This window comes from Mauremys mutica, chromosome 21 (assembly GCF_020497125.1).
Source record: "Mauremys mutica isolate MM-2020 ecotype Southern chromosome 21, ASM2049712v1, whole genome shotgun sequence".
Lineage (NCBI taxonomy): Eukaryota > Metazoa > Chordata > Testudines > Geoemydidae > Mauremys > Mauremys mutica.
Window position 1 is genome coordinate 2158624 of NC_059092.1, and position 16991 is coordinate 2175614.

The 16991-nt window shown below is 45.5% G+C and overlaps 1 protein-coding gene across 8 annotated transcripts in view; it reads left to right on the forward strand.

Moving 5' to 3' along the window:
* Positions 1 to 16991, forward strand: part of CHD5 (chromodomain helicase DNA binding protein 5) — a 104981-nt gene that overhangs the window by 21709 nt on the left and 66281 nt on the right. For all 8 annotated transcript variants that reach the window (XM_044996234.1, XM_044996230.1, XM_044996231.1 and 5 more), the window contains exons 3-6: positions 10639 to 10818; positions 12119 to 12237; positions 13076 to 13314; positions 15067 to 15191. In XM_044996234.1, coding sequence (XP_044852169.1) covers positions 10639 to 10818; positions 12119 to 12237; positions 13076 to 13314; positions 15067 to 15191 — 663 coding nt within the window. The remainder of the gene's footprint in view (positions 1 to 10638; positions 10819 to 12118; positions 12238 to 13075; positions 13315 to 15066; positions 15192 to 16991) is intronic.

Sequence of the window (16991 nt, forward strand, 5' to 3'; positions counted from 1 at the left end):
AATGTTCTTTCTTTGCTTTTTATAGACACAACACAAAGCCCAGCTCAAGATATCAGCCTATCACATCTTTTCCCCCCTTAAGCAGAGCAAAGACCTTTGTAATGTAGTTTCTCTGCAGAAAATCATCTACAGCAGTTTCTCCCGGGCTGATTTTTTTTATTTTAATAGTGCCCTGCCTAAGACTATTCAGAAGAGGCACCTGGAAATAACTGCAGAGTGTCGCACGCATGTTATCTGATTGACTACCTGGTGCAAAAAAGGAAGAGAAGAGGAAAATTTGATAAATGTCTGTTGCATTCAATGTTTATTAACTCCTTGTGTGGACAACATTAGTCTGATTTGATTCTGGCTGCCATAAAGCTTGATTGAAAGCCCAGTAGAACCGATGGAAAGACTGCCCTTGACTTCATGTCATTGAGTCACATTCCTAATGGGCATCAGAAATGTATAGACAACAATGAATGATAAAGAAATCCAGAGTTGAGGCTGCTTCCCCTAAGCGCCTTTATTGATACCTGCTAGGGAAATGTACATTCTGCTGTAAATGAAGTAGGCAATTGGAATGAATTGTGAATGTGTGATCCTGAGTATATGAATGGAGTGCAGACTTCTGCACTTGGCTGGGCTTTTTAAAATATTTAATCTGTTAAAGCTTTTATTTAAAAAAAAACAACAACTTTTTTTGACCCCAAAATTTTAAGAGGAGCATTGCTAGATCTTAGTTTTGCATGCATTAATTTGTAGCACGCCTTAATGTGTATCAGCTATGTTGCAACTCTTTAGAGTCTATTTGCCAGTAATACTCAGTCATGAGCCGATGGCAGAATTGATGCAGCAAGTGCTGAGAAGATCTATTTACATAAAATAACCAGCCTGCAGTTTGAACCTGAACATATGTAGATTACGGTCCTTGTCAGACAGAGAGGCAGAGAGAGAGAGAAGGGATTTCAACCTGTACTGCAGCAGTTACTATGGCAACCAATTATTCAGTGCTAAATTATAATTGTTTATAACACTGGTAAAGAGGAAGGCTCAATTTTGTTTTAAGAGATTGAAGGACCAAAAATCGGTAATGGCTGCTGGGCAAGGATGCTTCCCTAGTGTTAGAACATTTGATTTTGTGTATTACAATATGAAAATCCATCTGCTCACAATGCTAGACTGGCTGAGAATGCCCCAATATGGAGGAACAGAGACACACTTGAACTGGGGATGGTGAACAGTTCCAGCGGGCGGGCTGGCCTCATGTTCAGACATGCACGGATTTGTCCTTCATACAACAATGCAGTTAGAAAAGTAAAATGTGGCATAGGGCAAAATAACCCACAGCAAAAAGATGAGTGCAGAGGGGTGTGTGGGTTATTTTTATTTTTTAATTTTTTTGGATACATTAAAAAACAGTCATTGACTGTTCAGTAAGATTTAAATGTCTAATAGTGAATTGGTAGAAACAAGGTTAAATCAACTTTATTTGTAATCTAGTGCAAGGTCTCAGGCCAACAGGGAATTAATTTTAACCTCTGTCTATAGTACTTATCTGGCCATTGTTATTGTGAGCCATCCTTCCTCGTTTTCCTCCATTCATTTCTGGTCCCTAACTTTTCACTCATGGATTTATTTAAAAGCCCAGCTGTTTGCCACTGTTTAGGCTGAAACATCCTCAGACTGACTCTCCATGGTCATGCCTCCGACATTGCTCTTGCAACTTCAGAGTCCGAACACTGACCTGTATGCTGTCTGTGATTGGCTACCAAGGAATACCTGACCAAATAATTGTGAGCCGTCCTCAGATTTTGTTATAAAGTATAAATGTCTGTTCTAAAGAGAAAAGTAAGATGTCTCGTCTTGTACTATACCCCCCAAAATGTCAGAAAGGCCTTTCCTTTAATAGACATGCTGCTGAATTATGAGTCTCTCCTCTAATCGGTGAGTGGTATCAGGTGATCAGATTTCGGATAGAAGGAAATGTTTTATTGGTGACAGGATGGTTCATGGGCTCTGGAGCTTTCCACATTTAGGTGGCTGGTCTAAACCACCAGAGTGGGTCAGGAGTGAGCCAGAGCTTTTCCCACCTGCTGTTTATCTGGTGGTCTCAGACCAGTTCCTAGTAGGCTGATGTTCATATAATGAAAAGCCTTTGCCAGCACTGCCCCCATCTCAGCTGAATAGCCAAGGATTGAATAGTTATGGAGGATGAAGCACAGGTTACCTTGGGGAATAGGCCAGGACAGGGTTGAGCAAGAGCAGGGCTAAACGCATGCTGGTGCTGCCTGGGTGTGGCTTGTTGCCATCACACTGGACCTGGTTATGTAGGACACAGCCTAACGTTTTGTAGGAAGAATCTACATTGCTAAATATAATAACTGGCAACAGCTTCCCCCCCCAGGAGAGGGGGCGGTCCGTGGGAGCTTCATGACAGAACTCATGGTCCCTGGCTAACTGACCCCTGGCTGATTGGCTCCCTTTGCACTGTGTGTTTTGATCACAGCTCTGTGTGTCTGTTGCTTTTTCAAACAATCTTCCTGCCAGCAAACCTCAGTGGAAATATCAGTCCTGCGTGCAACTTCAGATCAATCAGTCCTTCTGATTGCTTGGCTCCCCTCCATTGATTATTGCCAATTAATGTGACTGCTCCCTATGGCAGACACAGAGCAAAATCAAAGTGTAAGTTCTGGGTAAGGCAGAAATATGCAAATGCACTGCTAGTGAGTGCAGAAGGTGACCTCTGGACCTCAAGGCCTTTGGCCAGCCAAGGGTCAGCCAGCAGCTGCTAGCTCTTCTGGCAAGAGCGCATCCTCCTGGCTGGGCTTGGAGTAGCGGTTTTCTTCCCATATGGCACCCCCTGCCAGTGCTCACTCAGTTGTGGTGGTGATGGTGGTGTCTTCCCGCAATTCACAGTACTCTCTGTTTGCGACTCCGCCTCCGGCTAGGTCACCGTGTAGTCCCCTCAGTTCTGGAGTATCAAAGTCTCACCAGACCAGCTGTCCACGTGGCATCTCCAATATCCTGCACCACTTCCCAGTGGCTGGTAAGGGAACCCATCCCCCCATCCCGCCCTACTGGATTCCAGCCCTGGGATCCGATAACCTGCAGCCAAGATCTGCCCAGTCGCACTCTTTGCTGCTGCTTCCCTGTGCTTCTTCCTACCCTCCCTTCTCAGACTTTCTTCCCACCCCCAGCTCCTCCGGGCTTGACCCATCTTCCAGGACTAGGATCCCAGGGCTTCTTTTCACCCTGGGTTTCTTCCTTCCCAGCTCTCTTCTCTCATAGAGTGACTGCAGCCTCTGTCCCTGCAGCCTCTTTCTGCAGCAAACTTCCTGGCTTTCTACCTTACCCAGCGTCTCCCCTAGTGGGGCTTCATCAGCAATTGGTCATTTATCAATCTGAGGGCCTCCCTTCAGGTGCAAGTGTGCAGGGTAATTGGCCTCTTTTGGGCTGGTGTTGGTGAACACCCTATCACATATCCTCCCCTTTTCGACTGCAGCCCTTGGGGGTACAGGTGCCTTACTGTCTTAAAAATAACAAAACTTTAAAAAAAAGTTTGGGGCTCTTTTTATTTGACGTTTGGCTTTTGAGCCTTTAGACTGCACTCTGGTCACATTTTCAAGATTTTCTGTGCAAACATAAGAGCTAGAAACTTTATATATACAGTATATGTGAGAGCTGAGATTCTCATGTGGTCACCTGACTCCAGGAGCTGAGACTTTAAGGAGCACAGCAAATATTGTGAGACTCATGATAAAATTAGGAGTGTTGACAACACTGCTGCCTTAGCAAAGATTAGGGCCAAGATTTTACAATATAATGTTGGGGGAGGGGTTCTCTTATCCTGCTGGTCACCATCAGATTGAAATTATTTGGGTGTTGCATTCTCTTTTTAACCTTCTCCTTTGCAAGGAAGGACTAATGTTGCACAAGGGATTTGGCCTTTGGCTACAGGCTGCCAGTGGGGCTGCTGCCCTCCCTGCCTTTCCTTTTCTCCATTTGGCTATTGCTGTTTTCTTTTCTAGCCCGTCTCTTTCACGGTCTGCTCTCTTTGGACTCCTCGTTACTTAACACACATGAAAGCAGAACGGTACCATTTGCACACCAACATGGTATTGGGTCCTGATGGCTTACTCAGGCAGAGCTATCCTTGGGTTCAGGGGGACTGCAGGCGAGGCCCCATCGACTCCATGACAGAAACGGGAACAGCTCAAGATACTGATATGTTGGCAACTCAGGGCTGTAGGAAACCTTATTGCCCACAGTGATAATGGATAGAAGGAAATAATTTATTTTTGCTCCCACACTGCAGAACTTGGGATCATGTACACCTGGGAAGGGGCCTGATGTGGTGTCAAGAGAAGAGTAAAATGCAAAGCGTGTGTCTGGACTGTGAAATGTAACTGAGTTACAGCGAGAAGGCCTGGGGGTGGGGAGAGTTGTGGTGCTGTCAGCGCAGCAAATAACAGAGCTGAAGAGAAACTGACAAAATCGGTGTTTGATAATCTAACCGATGTAACACAACTAAAGAAATCCTGTCTTCCTTAGCTCCCAGAGTTGCCATATGAGAGTGCCATTTTATTTATGCTAAGGCATAAACAAATACAAGGCAGAAATCCATAAATTACCTTGTTTGATGTCAATCAGAGATGTTGCAGAACTTGAAATTTTAGGATCTTTTAGAAAAGCAGTTAGCTGTCTCTGTCTATGACAGCATATGTCACTGGTTAGAGCTGTTGTTTTCTTTAACACATCATTCAGTTTTTTAATATAGAGATTAATTTAGCATCCGTTGCTCTCTATTTATTTGTCTGTTTTATACCGTCACCCATCAGAATAGTACCTGGGGGCTACCTTGCAGTAGCCCTAGGTGATTTTGTGAAAATACATATATACTCATCACAAAGGATAGACTGAATAAACATCCCCATGACATACACGGTGCAGCATTGACAGTGAAGTAACAGCATGATTTACAGATACCTATATCTCAGAATTGGAAAGGACCCCAAAAGGTCATTGAGTCCAGCTCTCTGCCTTCACTAGCAGGACCAAGTACTGATTTTGCCCTAGATCACTAAGTGGCCCTCTCAAGGATTGAACACATAACCCTGGGTTTAGCAGGCCAATGCTCAAACCACTGAGCTATCCCTCCCCTTGCACAAGACAGCTGTTTCCAAAATGAATGTCATCTGTGTTGCATTGTTTTCCATTTAATTTATAGGTAGGCTTTTCTATTACTCCTGGGGGAATTCTGCGCCACTGCACAATGCAGAATTTTGCAGAAATTAATGTAGTGTGTGCAGCATTTCCTTTTCCCCACAGAAATGGGCTGCAGTGGACACAGCAGAGCCCAGATTGCACATAGAAGACACTGCTGTGGGCAGGGAGAGGGAGCTAGCAGGTTCCTGGCAGCTGCAGTTCCCAGCATGCTCTGAGGGAAGGCGAGGGCGGCGCACGGGAAACTCTGTGCAAGCCCCGGACTGAGCATCCAGCTGTTTCTCCCTCTGCACCCCGGGGCTTGGGATGGGTGTTTGGGCAAGGGGGGCCCTCAGCTGGGTTCGGGCGGGGTGTGGGTATCTGGGGCAGAGGGGGCCCCGCAACTGGGACACACCGTGTGTGTCATGGGGTTCGAGTGTATTGGCTGCGGGGGCCCTGCAGCTGGGCTCTAGGGCAGAGAGGTTGTTTGTGTCTGGCTCCCTGCCTAGGCTTGGGGAAGGGGGCAGAGAAACAGGAACTGGGTTGTCATAGGGGTTTCTTTAACTCTCTACTCCTGGGGGATTTTTTATGTATCTGTATTGTTACAAACATACTTGCCAACAGGTATTTTGAAATAAATTACCAAAATAATTGAAACTGGTCTGATTATGTAGCGTTATTCTAACAAACAAATTTGCGGAATTTTGCAGAATTGTAAATATTGTGTGCAGAATTTTTAAATTTTTGGCACAGAATGTCCCCAGGAGTATTCTATGGTGCTCACCATTGTAGTTTCTGAGCATTTAGCACATGTTGGTGCATTTGTACTCCCAGCATGTCTGTGATGTAGGTAAGTATTCTTGTCTCCATTTTACAGATGGGACACTGAGACACAAGGTCACCCAGGAAGTCTGTGGCAGATCTGGGATAGGATATCAGAACATAAGAATGGCCATGCTGGTTCAACCAGTGGTCTATCTAGCCCAGTATCCTGTCTTTCAACAGTGGCTGGTGCCAGATGCTTCAGAAGGAATGAACAGAACAGGGCAATTTATTGAGTGATCAATCTCCTGTTGTCCAGTCCCAGCTTCCAGCAGTCAGAGGTTTAGGGACTCCCAGAGCTTGAGGTTGCATCCCTGACCATCTTGGCTAATAGCCATTGATGGAGCTATCCTCCCTGAATTTATCTAATTCTTTTTTGAACCCAGTTATACTTTTGGCCTTCACAACATCCCCTGGCAATGAGTTCCACAGATTAACTAAAGTAGTACTTTTTACATTTGTTTTAAACCTACCTCTTAATTTCGTTGGATGACCCTGGTTATATGCGAAGGGGTAACTAGCACTTCCTTATTCACTTTCTCCACACCAGCCATGATTTTATAGACCTCTATCATATCCCCCCTTAGTTGTCTCTTATCTAAGATGTCATTTTAATCTCTCCTCATATGGAAGCTGTTCCATCCACCTAATCATTTTTGTTGCCCTTCTCTGTACTTTTTCCAATTCTAATGTATATTTTTGGAGATGGGGTGAACAGAATTGCATGCAGTATTCACGGTGTGGGCATATCATAGATTTATAGAATGGCATTATGATATTATCTGACTTATCATCTATCCCTTTCCTAATGGGTCCTAGCATTCTGTTCGCTTTTTTGTCTGCCGTTGCATGTTGAACAGATGTTTTCAGAGAACTATCCATGACTCCAAGATCTCTTTCTTGAGAGGTAACAGCTAATTTAGACCCCATTATTTTGGGATTACATTTTCCAATGTGCATTAGTTTCCATTTATCAGCACTGAATTTTGTCTGCCATTTTAATAATTGGAGATATACCAATCTCCTAGAACTGGAAGGGACCTTGAAAGGTCATCGAGTCCAGCCCCCTGCCTTCACTAGCAGGACCAATTTTTGCACCAGGTCCCTAAGTGGCCTCCTCAAGGATTGAACTCACAACCCTGGGTTTAGCAGGCCAATGCTCAAACCACTGAACTATCCCTCCCCCCCATTTTCTTGCCCAGTCACCCAGTTTTGTGAGATCCCTTTGTAACTCTTTGCAGTCAGCTTGGTCTTAAATATCTTGAGTAATTTTGTATCATCTGCAAATGTTGCCACTTCACTATTTACCCCTTTTTCCAGATCATTTATGAATATGTTGAACCACACTTGTCCCAGTACAAGTTCCTTGTGGCACTCTGCTATTTACCTCTCGCCACTCTGAAAATTGACTCTTTATTCCTACCCTTTGTTTCCTGTCTTTTAACCAGTTACTGATTACTCAAGACAGCTTACTTTGCTTTAGAGCCTTTGGTGAGGGACCTTGTCAGAGGCATTCTTAAAGTCCAAGAACACGATATCCACTGCATCACCCTTGTCCACATGCTTGTTGATGCCCTCAAAGAATTCAAATAGATTGGTAGGAATTCCCATTACAAAAGCAGTGTTGACTCTTCCCCAACAGATCATGTTCATTTATATGTCTGATAATTCTGTTCTTTACTGTAGTTTCAACCAATTTCCCGGATACTGAAGTTAGGCTTACCACCTTGTAATTGTCAGGATCGCCTCTGGAGCCTTTTAAAAACAATCAACATTAGCCATCTGACATGGAGGCTGATTTAAGTGCTAAGTTACCTACCACAGTTAGTAATCTTGCAGTTTCATATTTGATTTGAACTAGTACTCTTGGGCAGGGGCGGCTCTAGCCATTTCGCCGCCCCAAGCACGGCGGCACGCTGCGGGCGGCGCTCTGCCGGTCGCCGGTCCCGCGGCTCCGGTGGACCTCCCGCAGACGTGCCTGCGGAGAGTCCGCTGGTCCCGTGGCTCCGGTGGACCTCCTGCAGGCGTGCCTGCGGATGCTCCACCGAAGCCGCGGGAGCAGAGGACCCTCCGCAGGCACGCCTGCGGGAGGTCCACCGAAGCCGCCTGCCGCCCTCCTGGCAACCGGCAGAGCGCCCCCCACGGCATGCCGTCCCAAGCACGTGCTTGGCGTGCTGGGGCCTGGAGCCGCCCCTGCTCTTGGGTGACTTATATTTGGTCCTGGTGACTTGTTACCTATGTAGTTTCTCAGTTTGTTCCACTCACCTCAGTGTGGGACAGATCCTCAGATTTGCCATCTAAAAAGAATGGCTTAGGTATGGAAATCACCACACCTCACATCCTCTGCAGTGAAGACTGAGGCAAAGAATTCATTTAGCTTCTCTGAAATGGCCTTGTCTTTCTTGAGCGCTAGTACCTCAGTCATCCAGTGGCTCCCACTGGTTTTTTGACTGTCTTCCTGCTTCTGATGCACTTTAATATTTTTTGCTGTTAGTTTTTGTGTCTTTTGTTAGTTGCTCTTCAAATTTGTTTTTGGCCTGCCTAATTATTCTTCTACACTTGACTTGCTAGAGTTTATGCTCCTTTCTATTTTCCTCAGTAGGATTTGACTTCCAGTTTTTAAAGGATGTCTGTTGTTTAGCCATGGTGGCATTTTTTGGCCCTCTTGCTGTTTTTTTGAATTTGGGATATACATTTAGTTTGAGCCTCTTTTATGGTGTTTTAAAACAGTTTTCATGCAGTTTGCAGGCATTTCACTCTCTGGACTATTCCTTTTAATTTCCGTGTAACTAGCCTTCTCATTTTTGTGTAGTTTGCCTTTTTGAAGTTAAATGCTAGTGTGGTGAGTTTCTTAAGTAATTTCCTCCCTAGAAGGATGTTAAATTTAATGACATTATGGTCACTATTACTGAGCGGTTCAGTTATAACCACCTCTTGGACTAGATCCTATGCACCACTGAGACTAAATACAGAATTGCCTCTCCCCTTCTGGGGTCCAGGACTAACTGCTCCAAGAAGCAGTCATTAATAGTGTCTAGACATGTTCTCTCTGGATTGCATAATGAGGTGACATGTTTCCAGTCAATATGGGGATAGTTGAAATCCCCCATTGTTATCGGGTTCTCTGTTTTTGTAGCCTCTCTAATCTCCCTGTGCATTTCACAACCACCATCCTGGACAGGTGGTCAGTAGTATATTTCTACTGCTATACTCTTATTATTCAAGTATGGAATTTCTGTCCATAGAGATTCTGTGGTGCTGTTTGATTCATTTAAGCTTTTTACTACATTTGATCCCATGCTTACTTGCACATGGAGTGCCACTCCCCCCACCAACATGACCTATTTCTTCATTCCCATATATCTTGTATCCTGGTATTATCCTGGTACCCTTTAATAGGATATAGAGTATCCCCTTTAATAAATCCTTCTCTGTGGGATGTGTTTGTCTGACCTGTCGGCTTTCTCACAACCCTTAGTTTAAAAACTCCTGTACAACCCTTTTAATTTGACATGTCAGCAGCCTGGTTTCATTTTGGTTTAGGTGGAGCCCATCCTTCCTGTTTGGTCTCCTCCTTTCCCAAAAGGTTGCCTAGTTCCTAATAAACCTAACTCCCTCCTTCCAACACCATTGTCTCCTCCACACATTGAGACCCTGCAGTACTTGGATCCCTGTCTGGAACTAGAAGCATTTCAGAGAATGCTACCATGGAGGTCCTGGACTTCAATCTCTTACCTAGCAGCCTAGATTTAGCCTCAAGGACCTCTCTGCTACCTTTCGTTGTGCCACTGGTTCCTACATGTACCATGACCACTGGCTCCTCCCCAGCCCTGCACGTAAGTCTGTTTAGATGTCTCGAGAGGTCTGCAGCTTTCACACCGAGCGGGCAATTCACCATGCAGCTCTCCCAGTCATCACAAACCCAACTATCTATATTTCTAATAACTGAATCCCCTATTACTATTACCTGTCTCTGGAGGGGTATCCTTAGTGTGAGAGGATCCCATGACATCATCTGAAAGGAGAGTCCCAACCATGGGATCACTTCCCTCCACTCCAGGCTGATGTGCTCCTTCCCCAAGTCTTTCAGAGGCTGTCAGACTGGGGTGAGATCACTCAACTGTCCTGGAAAGTCCCTTAGCGCCTCCAGTTCAGCCACTCTGGTCTCAAGAGCCTGTACTCAGTTGGGGAGGGTCATAAACTGCTTTCACCGCATGCGCACATGTGTCACCTGCCCACAAGGTGCATTCAGTACAATAAACTGTACAACCCGCACTCTGCTGCTGGGCTTCTGTCTGCATCATTATATAGCAGATCTGCTGAGTCCCAGTCCCGTGCCTTAACCGAGGACTGTCCTTCCCCTGCAACAAAATTATGAATGGAAAACAATGTTCCTGCTTGCATCTCCTAGAGTCAGACCCTTCTTACAGCCCAGATTAGGCCAGGTGGGAGTGCCGTTTCCTTGGCTTCTGCTAGGGTGTTGCTATCCACATGTACTGTGGCTGGAGTGTTTTAAAATGTAAAAGTAACAAATGGGAATGGCTGAATCTGGCAAATGACCAGAGGGGTTTGTGCAGGGAAGCTGGGGAGGGGAGATCCTGGCCCTTCCTTCACTGTTCCTTCCTCTTTTAGGGGAGCAATGATGAAATATCTGAAAATGAAGAGGAACTGGAGGAGAAATCTGAGAGCGAAGGAAGTGACTATTCGCCCAACAAAAAGAAGAAGAAGAAGCTCAAAGAAAAGAAAGAGAAAAAAGCCAAGCGGAAGAAGAAAGATGAAGAGGAGGAGGATAATGAGGAAGGAGGTTTAAAGGTACCTACAATTAGACTGTCCAGGACCTAGCACTCCATTAGTCGGGTTGTTTCTGAGAATGGGACCCTTAGGGCACCTCCCTGTTACTCTCTCTGAATGCGAGGATGGGCGGTGGCAGCACAGCTTGTGGGAAAAGGCCAAGGGGCCTGGTTTTACCAGGCACTCTATCCTGCACTTCCTCAGGAGGAGTTTCATTTCAGTCTCTGCCCATATCCCTAACTGGGGGTCTGATCCTGCAGGGAATGGAGTGCTCCCACTCCCACACGCTCCCAGAGGAGCCGAGGGCACTCGGCACCTGGCAGGATTGGTGCTTGGGAGAGCTGTGTGGAGGAGGAAATTCTGTTTCATGAAGGATTTGGAAATTTGGCTTTGTTCCAAACTGGAGCAAAAACTAAAATTTTGAAATTCTCCAAAGAAAAATGCTGACTTTTTTGTTTGTTTTGGGTTGATTGAAACATTTCATTTCAGTTTTGACTTACTTTTAAAAATGCTGTATTGTATTACAAAATAAAAAAAATTCACAGTGGAAAGCCTGAAGGGTTTTGTTGTGACAGTGTTGAAATGGGACATTTCGATATTGTCATAACTTTCCCCGTTTTTTCCCAAACAGAATTCCAGCGAAATGGATCTGATTTCGGGAAGTGTGTCAGTGTTGATGGCACTGTATATTCTGGTGGGAAATGATTCCCTCCAAGTTACTTCAACCAGCTCCAGCCCCTTGTCCCTCTGTTATTTTGGCTCCTAGCTGCTCTTCGGAGATCTTTGTTGCACAGTTACCAGTAGTGCCATTGAGAGTTGGGTTTCATTTATGTATCTGGTTCTGTGGAAAAGCAGATGAGAGACGACTCTCTGGCTCCTCGGATGTTAAAAGAGCCTTTGCTTTTCAAAAAATCCACCAACACCAGGGTCATCCCTCCCCAAGGTGCGGAAAAGCAGCAGCACCCAGTGAGTCACTGGAGTGGACTGGGGCCTTGGGCTGTCACAGCTACTAGCAAATGGATTTTGCCACAGTTCCCATTGACATTACATTTTGTGGTGACGCTAAAGCTGTGGAGACGTCACCCTGTGGTGGGGTTAGGGCAGCATTTGGAAGGCCCCGGATTGTTTTCAAGCTAGGTAGTGTATTCGTTTACTAAGCACCTGTGCACACTCCGTCTTTCAACCTACAGAAACAAATCCCCATGCTGTGGCTGTCTAGGAGTAGCAGGTGGCATGCAGTATATGAGAGGCGTGGCTGCGCACCGCTCGTTCGTAGCACCTCAGTTACTTCCATTAAATGTATCCCTTTGTAAATCCATAGGAGCCCAAGAGCTCAGCGCAGCTAATGGAGGAATGGGGCCTGGATGATGTGGATTATATTTTCTCAGAAGAAGATTACCATACTCTGACTAATTACAAGGCTTTCAGTCAGTTTCTCAGGTAAGAGGCTGAATGGTGGAGCATTGTGCCTATGGATGGGGATCTGTTTTGTACTTGGTTACTCCCAGTCGAGTTGATAAAGCCAGGACATTAGAATCCTAATTCCTCACCAACAGAAAACCAATCCCGTGCAGTTTACTGACATTCTGCCAGACTGCACCATCAGCTCCTCATCACGTGCAGGATCTGGGCTACAATCTCTGCAGAGACTCCGGATGTATCCCAAGGGGGGTTCTGCTCTCGCCCACAGCCAGTTGGACTCTAGGTGGTCACCGTTTGCTTTGAGGGTGAGGTTAGATGCAGCAGGGAACAGTTGCAATGTCATGTCATGGTGCTGTACAAGTAGTAATGAATTAGCCCTGACTCCAAAGCATTCTTTTTGTCTGTCTATGTTTGCTGCCCTGGTGCATCATCTGTACCTTGGTGCTTTACCACGTGTCCGAGAGTTGTTCTTCAGGACAGTTTTCCAAGGGGTTTCATTGCAGGACTGGTTGGAAAAGGCAGAAACATTTTCACAAAAAAATAAATTTGCCCAATTTTTTGTTGTTGAAAATTGTGACTAACCCTCTCCCACCCAGCTGCTCTTTAAACTGGTTGAAAACAATCAAAGATTTTTTTGGGAAAAAAAATCATTGAATGTTTGAACATTTCCCCTCTCTTTCTTTGCTAGGGCAGTTTTGGTTTCTCCCATTTTCAGTGCATCTGTGACTCTTCACAATCGGTGTCAGGCATTGGCCACTAATTCATGTAACGCTTTTCCCCAGCGTGTGATGAGTTAAAACAATCAGACCGCAGAGGAGCCCTGTTGACTGATGGTTTTTCCTGCCCCACCCTGCAGGCCTCTCATTGCCAAGAAGAATCCCAAAATCCCCATGTCCAAGATGATGACGGTGCTTGGTGCCAAATGGCGAGAATTCAGCGCCAACAACCCGTTCAAAGGCAGCTCGGCTGCAGCAGCGGCAGCTGCAGTGGCTGCAGCCGTGGAAACAGTCACCATTGCACCCCAGCTTTCTGTCAGCCCTCAGCAGTCTGCTCTGCCCATGGCCATCAGGAAAGCGAAAACCAAGGAGGGCAAAGGTAATGGGCCAGGCAGGAATGAATGGCTAACCAGACAGCTTGGGTAGAGCTTGTAATGATAAATGATACATTTACTTGAAATATATTATTTAGCCACTAGATGTGTCTGTGTGGTACCTAGCTAGTTCCAGACAGGATGTGAAGCCTGGTAAGCAAGGGAAACAAAGCTGGAAATTGAGCTCTGGGGAAACTTGTGTGTCTCTAGTTTGTATTTGTTTTCTACAATAAATGCCACAGATGAACTGTGATTCCTTATATCATGACCGATCATGTTAGCAGGACCATGGAAGATTGTATAATATATTTGTATCCTATTTTAAATAAAGCAATAATCATAATACTTCTTAATGTGATACCTGTGTTGCAAAGGATCTCAAAGAGCTTTATACATATTCGCTAGTGAAATCTCGCAACCGCCTGGAAAGTGCACTTTTCAAGCTGGTGTGAATTTGCAGGCCAGTAAGATCAGGACTGAGGGGCATTGGAAAATTTGTTGGGAGAAACTCAAATGGAATAGTAGGGGTGGTAGGATGCAGGGCAGGACATTGGCAGAGCAGATGTGTTCTGTCTGTATGCCTCTGTAATATTCAGCAGTCTGGACTGACCTAGGACGTTCAAGAACAGTCAAGAGACCACAATAGAAAAGATTACAAAAATAACATATAAGGTATTTGATTTCCTAGAAGGCAGGTGGAAGGACACTGCCTTCAAACCCCATTTGCAAGCACAGGGCTGACCAGGTTAATCTACAGCGGCTCCTATGGAATTGATCTCATTTTTATTGAAATGAGTCTGTTACTATTAACATTTTCCTGCTCCTGATGGCGGAGACAGGAGGCTCCCCTCGGCATTCAGAAAGGGCTTCATGAGTCATTGGAAGAAAAAATGGGGAAAGGGAGGAGGGAGAGGAATCTCCCTTTGTTCCTACAGTGTTTTTCTTCACGAAGTTTCTGTTCCAATTATGCAGCAATCAATTCTCGATGCCTCGAGAGCTTTGAGAGGAGCAGCCCGAGAGGCTTGGTTCAGTTTGCAACAGTTTTCCTTTCCCATAGTTTTAGTGAAGCATCTCTTAGTCCTCTTGGTTGATCTTGTGGGAGGAAGCTGTCATCTGTCCCCCTGGCCACACCCACAGAGGTTAGTTACTTGCACCCATCTCTGCAGTATCTGAGCTGCAGTCCCTTTCCTGGCCCCTGGGGGGCAGGCTGCACTCTTCCCCCAAATGCAAAGCGGTTAAATATGAACCCTGGTTTATAAGTGAAGCAGTTGGCCATCCCTCAGTATTTGCTTAGGGTTCCCACTGCGGAGCCACAGAGAGCCAGGAATACAGGGGAAAGAAGCACCTTCGGGGAAGGAGACATGCTGCTTTCATTGCTCTGCTCTTGCATTTATAAAAGTTCAGTGAGGAATGTATGTGAAGCATCATTTTCAAACAGGAAGGAAACTGTAAAAATGTAGAGCCTTGGTTCTTTCCCAGCATTGAACGTGGGACCTTCAGCACCAAAGCACAGGCCTTTGCCTCTTTAACAAAAGGAGTCGCTCTGTTAACGGGTAGCAGTAGTAGGCACTTATCCTCTGTGTGGATTCAGTGTGCGTGGGGGAACATGATGTGATAAGCTAGAATGTTACGCAGGCAATGCAAACACTCAGAAGATACTTGAACGAAGGTAAATTATGAGTGATGGGATTTGGGGAGAATGTAGAAATCAAGGCGTCCATCATTAGAACGTCAAGAAAATCTTTTTGTTCATTTAGGTCCAGGAGTGCGGAAGAAAATCAAGGGCTCCAAAGATGGGAAGAAAAAGGGGAAGGGGAAAAAGATGGCGGGCCTGAAATTCCGCTTTGGAGGAATCGCCAACAAAAGGAAAAAAGGCTCCTCAGTAAGTGCTCTCTGTCTCTAAACGGTGAATGTTGGTGCTGGTGGAAGGTGCTGGGCGGGCAGCCCTGGAGATTGGAGTCCTGTTTTCCCCCATTTTGGGTAGTGGCCGGGCAGGCTTCCTTCCCCAGTGTTCCTTATCCTGCCTGAAGCCACGTTCGTGGATAGGAGAAGGGTGTTCAGTTCTGTAGCTCATTCAGTTTTGGCCTCTTGCTGCCAAGAAGGGAGACAATTAGTGCCAGTTGCACTGATGGGTATTGGATGTGGATACTTGTCCCACAGAGCTGGGCTGTGACCATCAACCCATTTTGCACAGGGGGAAATTCACTCCTGTGCAGAGAGGGGCCAGCACACAGTCTGTGCAGCACCAAGGGCTCAAGTGGAATTTAGATGGGGCATTGGCCCTCTGCACTGGCATGCATTTCACCCACTGGGAGCGCCACGCTTCCTTCAGCTGGGGAAATGCTGGCAGGCCCTCTGCACTGGCATGCATTTCACCCACTGGGAGCACCAAGCTTCCTTCAGCTGGGGAAATGCTGATAGGCCCTCTGCACTGGCATGCATTTCACCCACTGGGAGCGCCACGCTTCCTTCAGCTGGGGAAATGCTGGCAGGCCCTCTGCGCTGGCATGCATTTCACCCACTGGGAGCACCAAGCTTCCTTCAGCTGGGGAAATGCTGGCAGGCCCTCTGCACTGGCATGCATTTCACCCACTGGGAGCGCCACGCTTCCTTCAGCTGGGGAAATGCTGGCAGGCCCTCTGCACTTGGCCCTGGGAAAGGAAATCTTAAAATCTCATTTGCGTTTCTTTGTTAGAAACCAATCTTTGCTCAGTGGGTATTCTACCCTTTGGAAGAGAACTGCATCCAGGCTCACGTTCCTAGAGATGGCATGTTTGGGAATTTCTTCCACTAAAATCATAGAATCAGTTTTAATACTTTGCTGTGGTGAGTTCAGTGATAACAACATTTCAGGTTTCATTTGCAAATAAACTCTTTAGGGCCTGCCCTTGTGCTGAATGCATGTCAGAGAGAATTCTCAAATGCTTTAATTATATTACCATATCTAGCCTGTGATTTTCCAGCACAGCTCTTGGAGTAGACAACCATAGGAATAAATGCAGGAACAAACAAATCTGTAATACAGTTTGCATGCTGTGCACTTGGAGGTATATGAATATCAAATGTATGCAGAGTATTTTAAAGAATAAATCTTTTAAATAAGTGTTGAGTATGGACAGAACTCCTGTGGGTTTTGATAATATTGATCAGAATCCCTTTAATTCAGCCTTATTGGAGTTCACTAACCCTCTGGATCCATTGCACGTAATATAACCAGTTTGTAAATTACTTTTGTGCAACAGAGATTCAAGTGAAAGAAGCGTTTTTGAACCAGTCCACTGCAGTAGTTTTCAATCATAAGTATTGAATATGTTGCAGATTTTCAAAAGTAGGCCCTAGATTTGTGCATTCACATTTTCAAGTGATGCTAAAATCTCAGAGTTGCTCCCACGGTTAGTTAGAGGACTAAGTACGGGGTGTGTGTGAATCAAAGCTTTGGGGAGATGGGCTCAGGGTCCAGAATGAGAATTTAGACATGTTAATTTTAGGTGTGATGTCACAGTGTAAGTTTTAGCTCATTTAACTATTTGCCAAAAAAAAATCAGCTAAGTATAGTTGATAGTGGATAGTTCTCTGAAGATGTCCATGCAGTGTGCAGAGGCGGTCAAAAAAGCAAACAGGATGTTAGGAATCATTAAAAAGGGGATAGAGAATAAGACTGAGAATATATTATTGCCCTTAT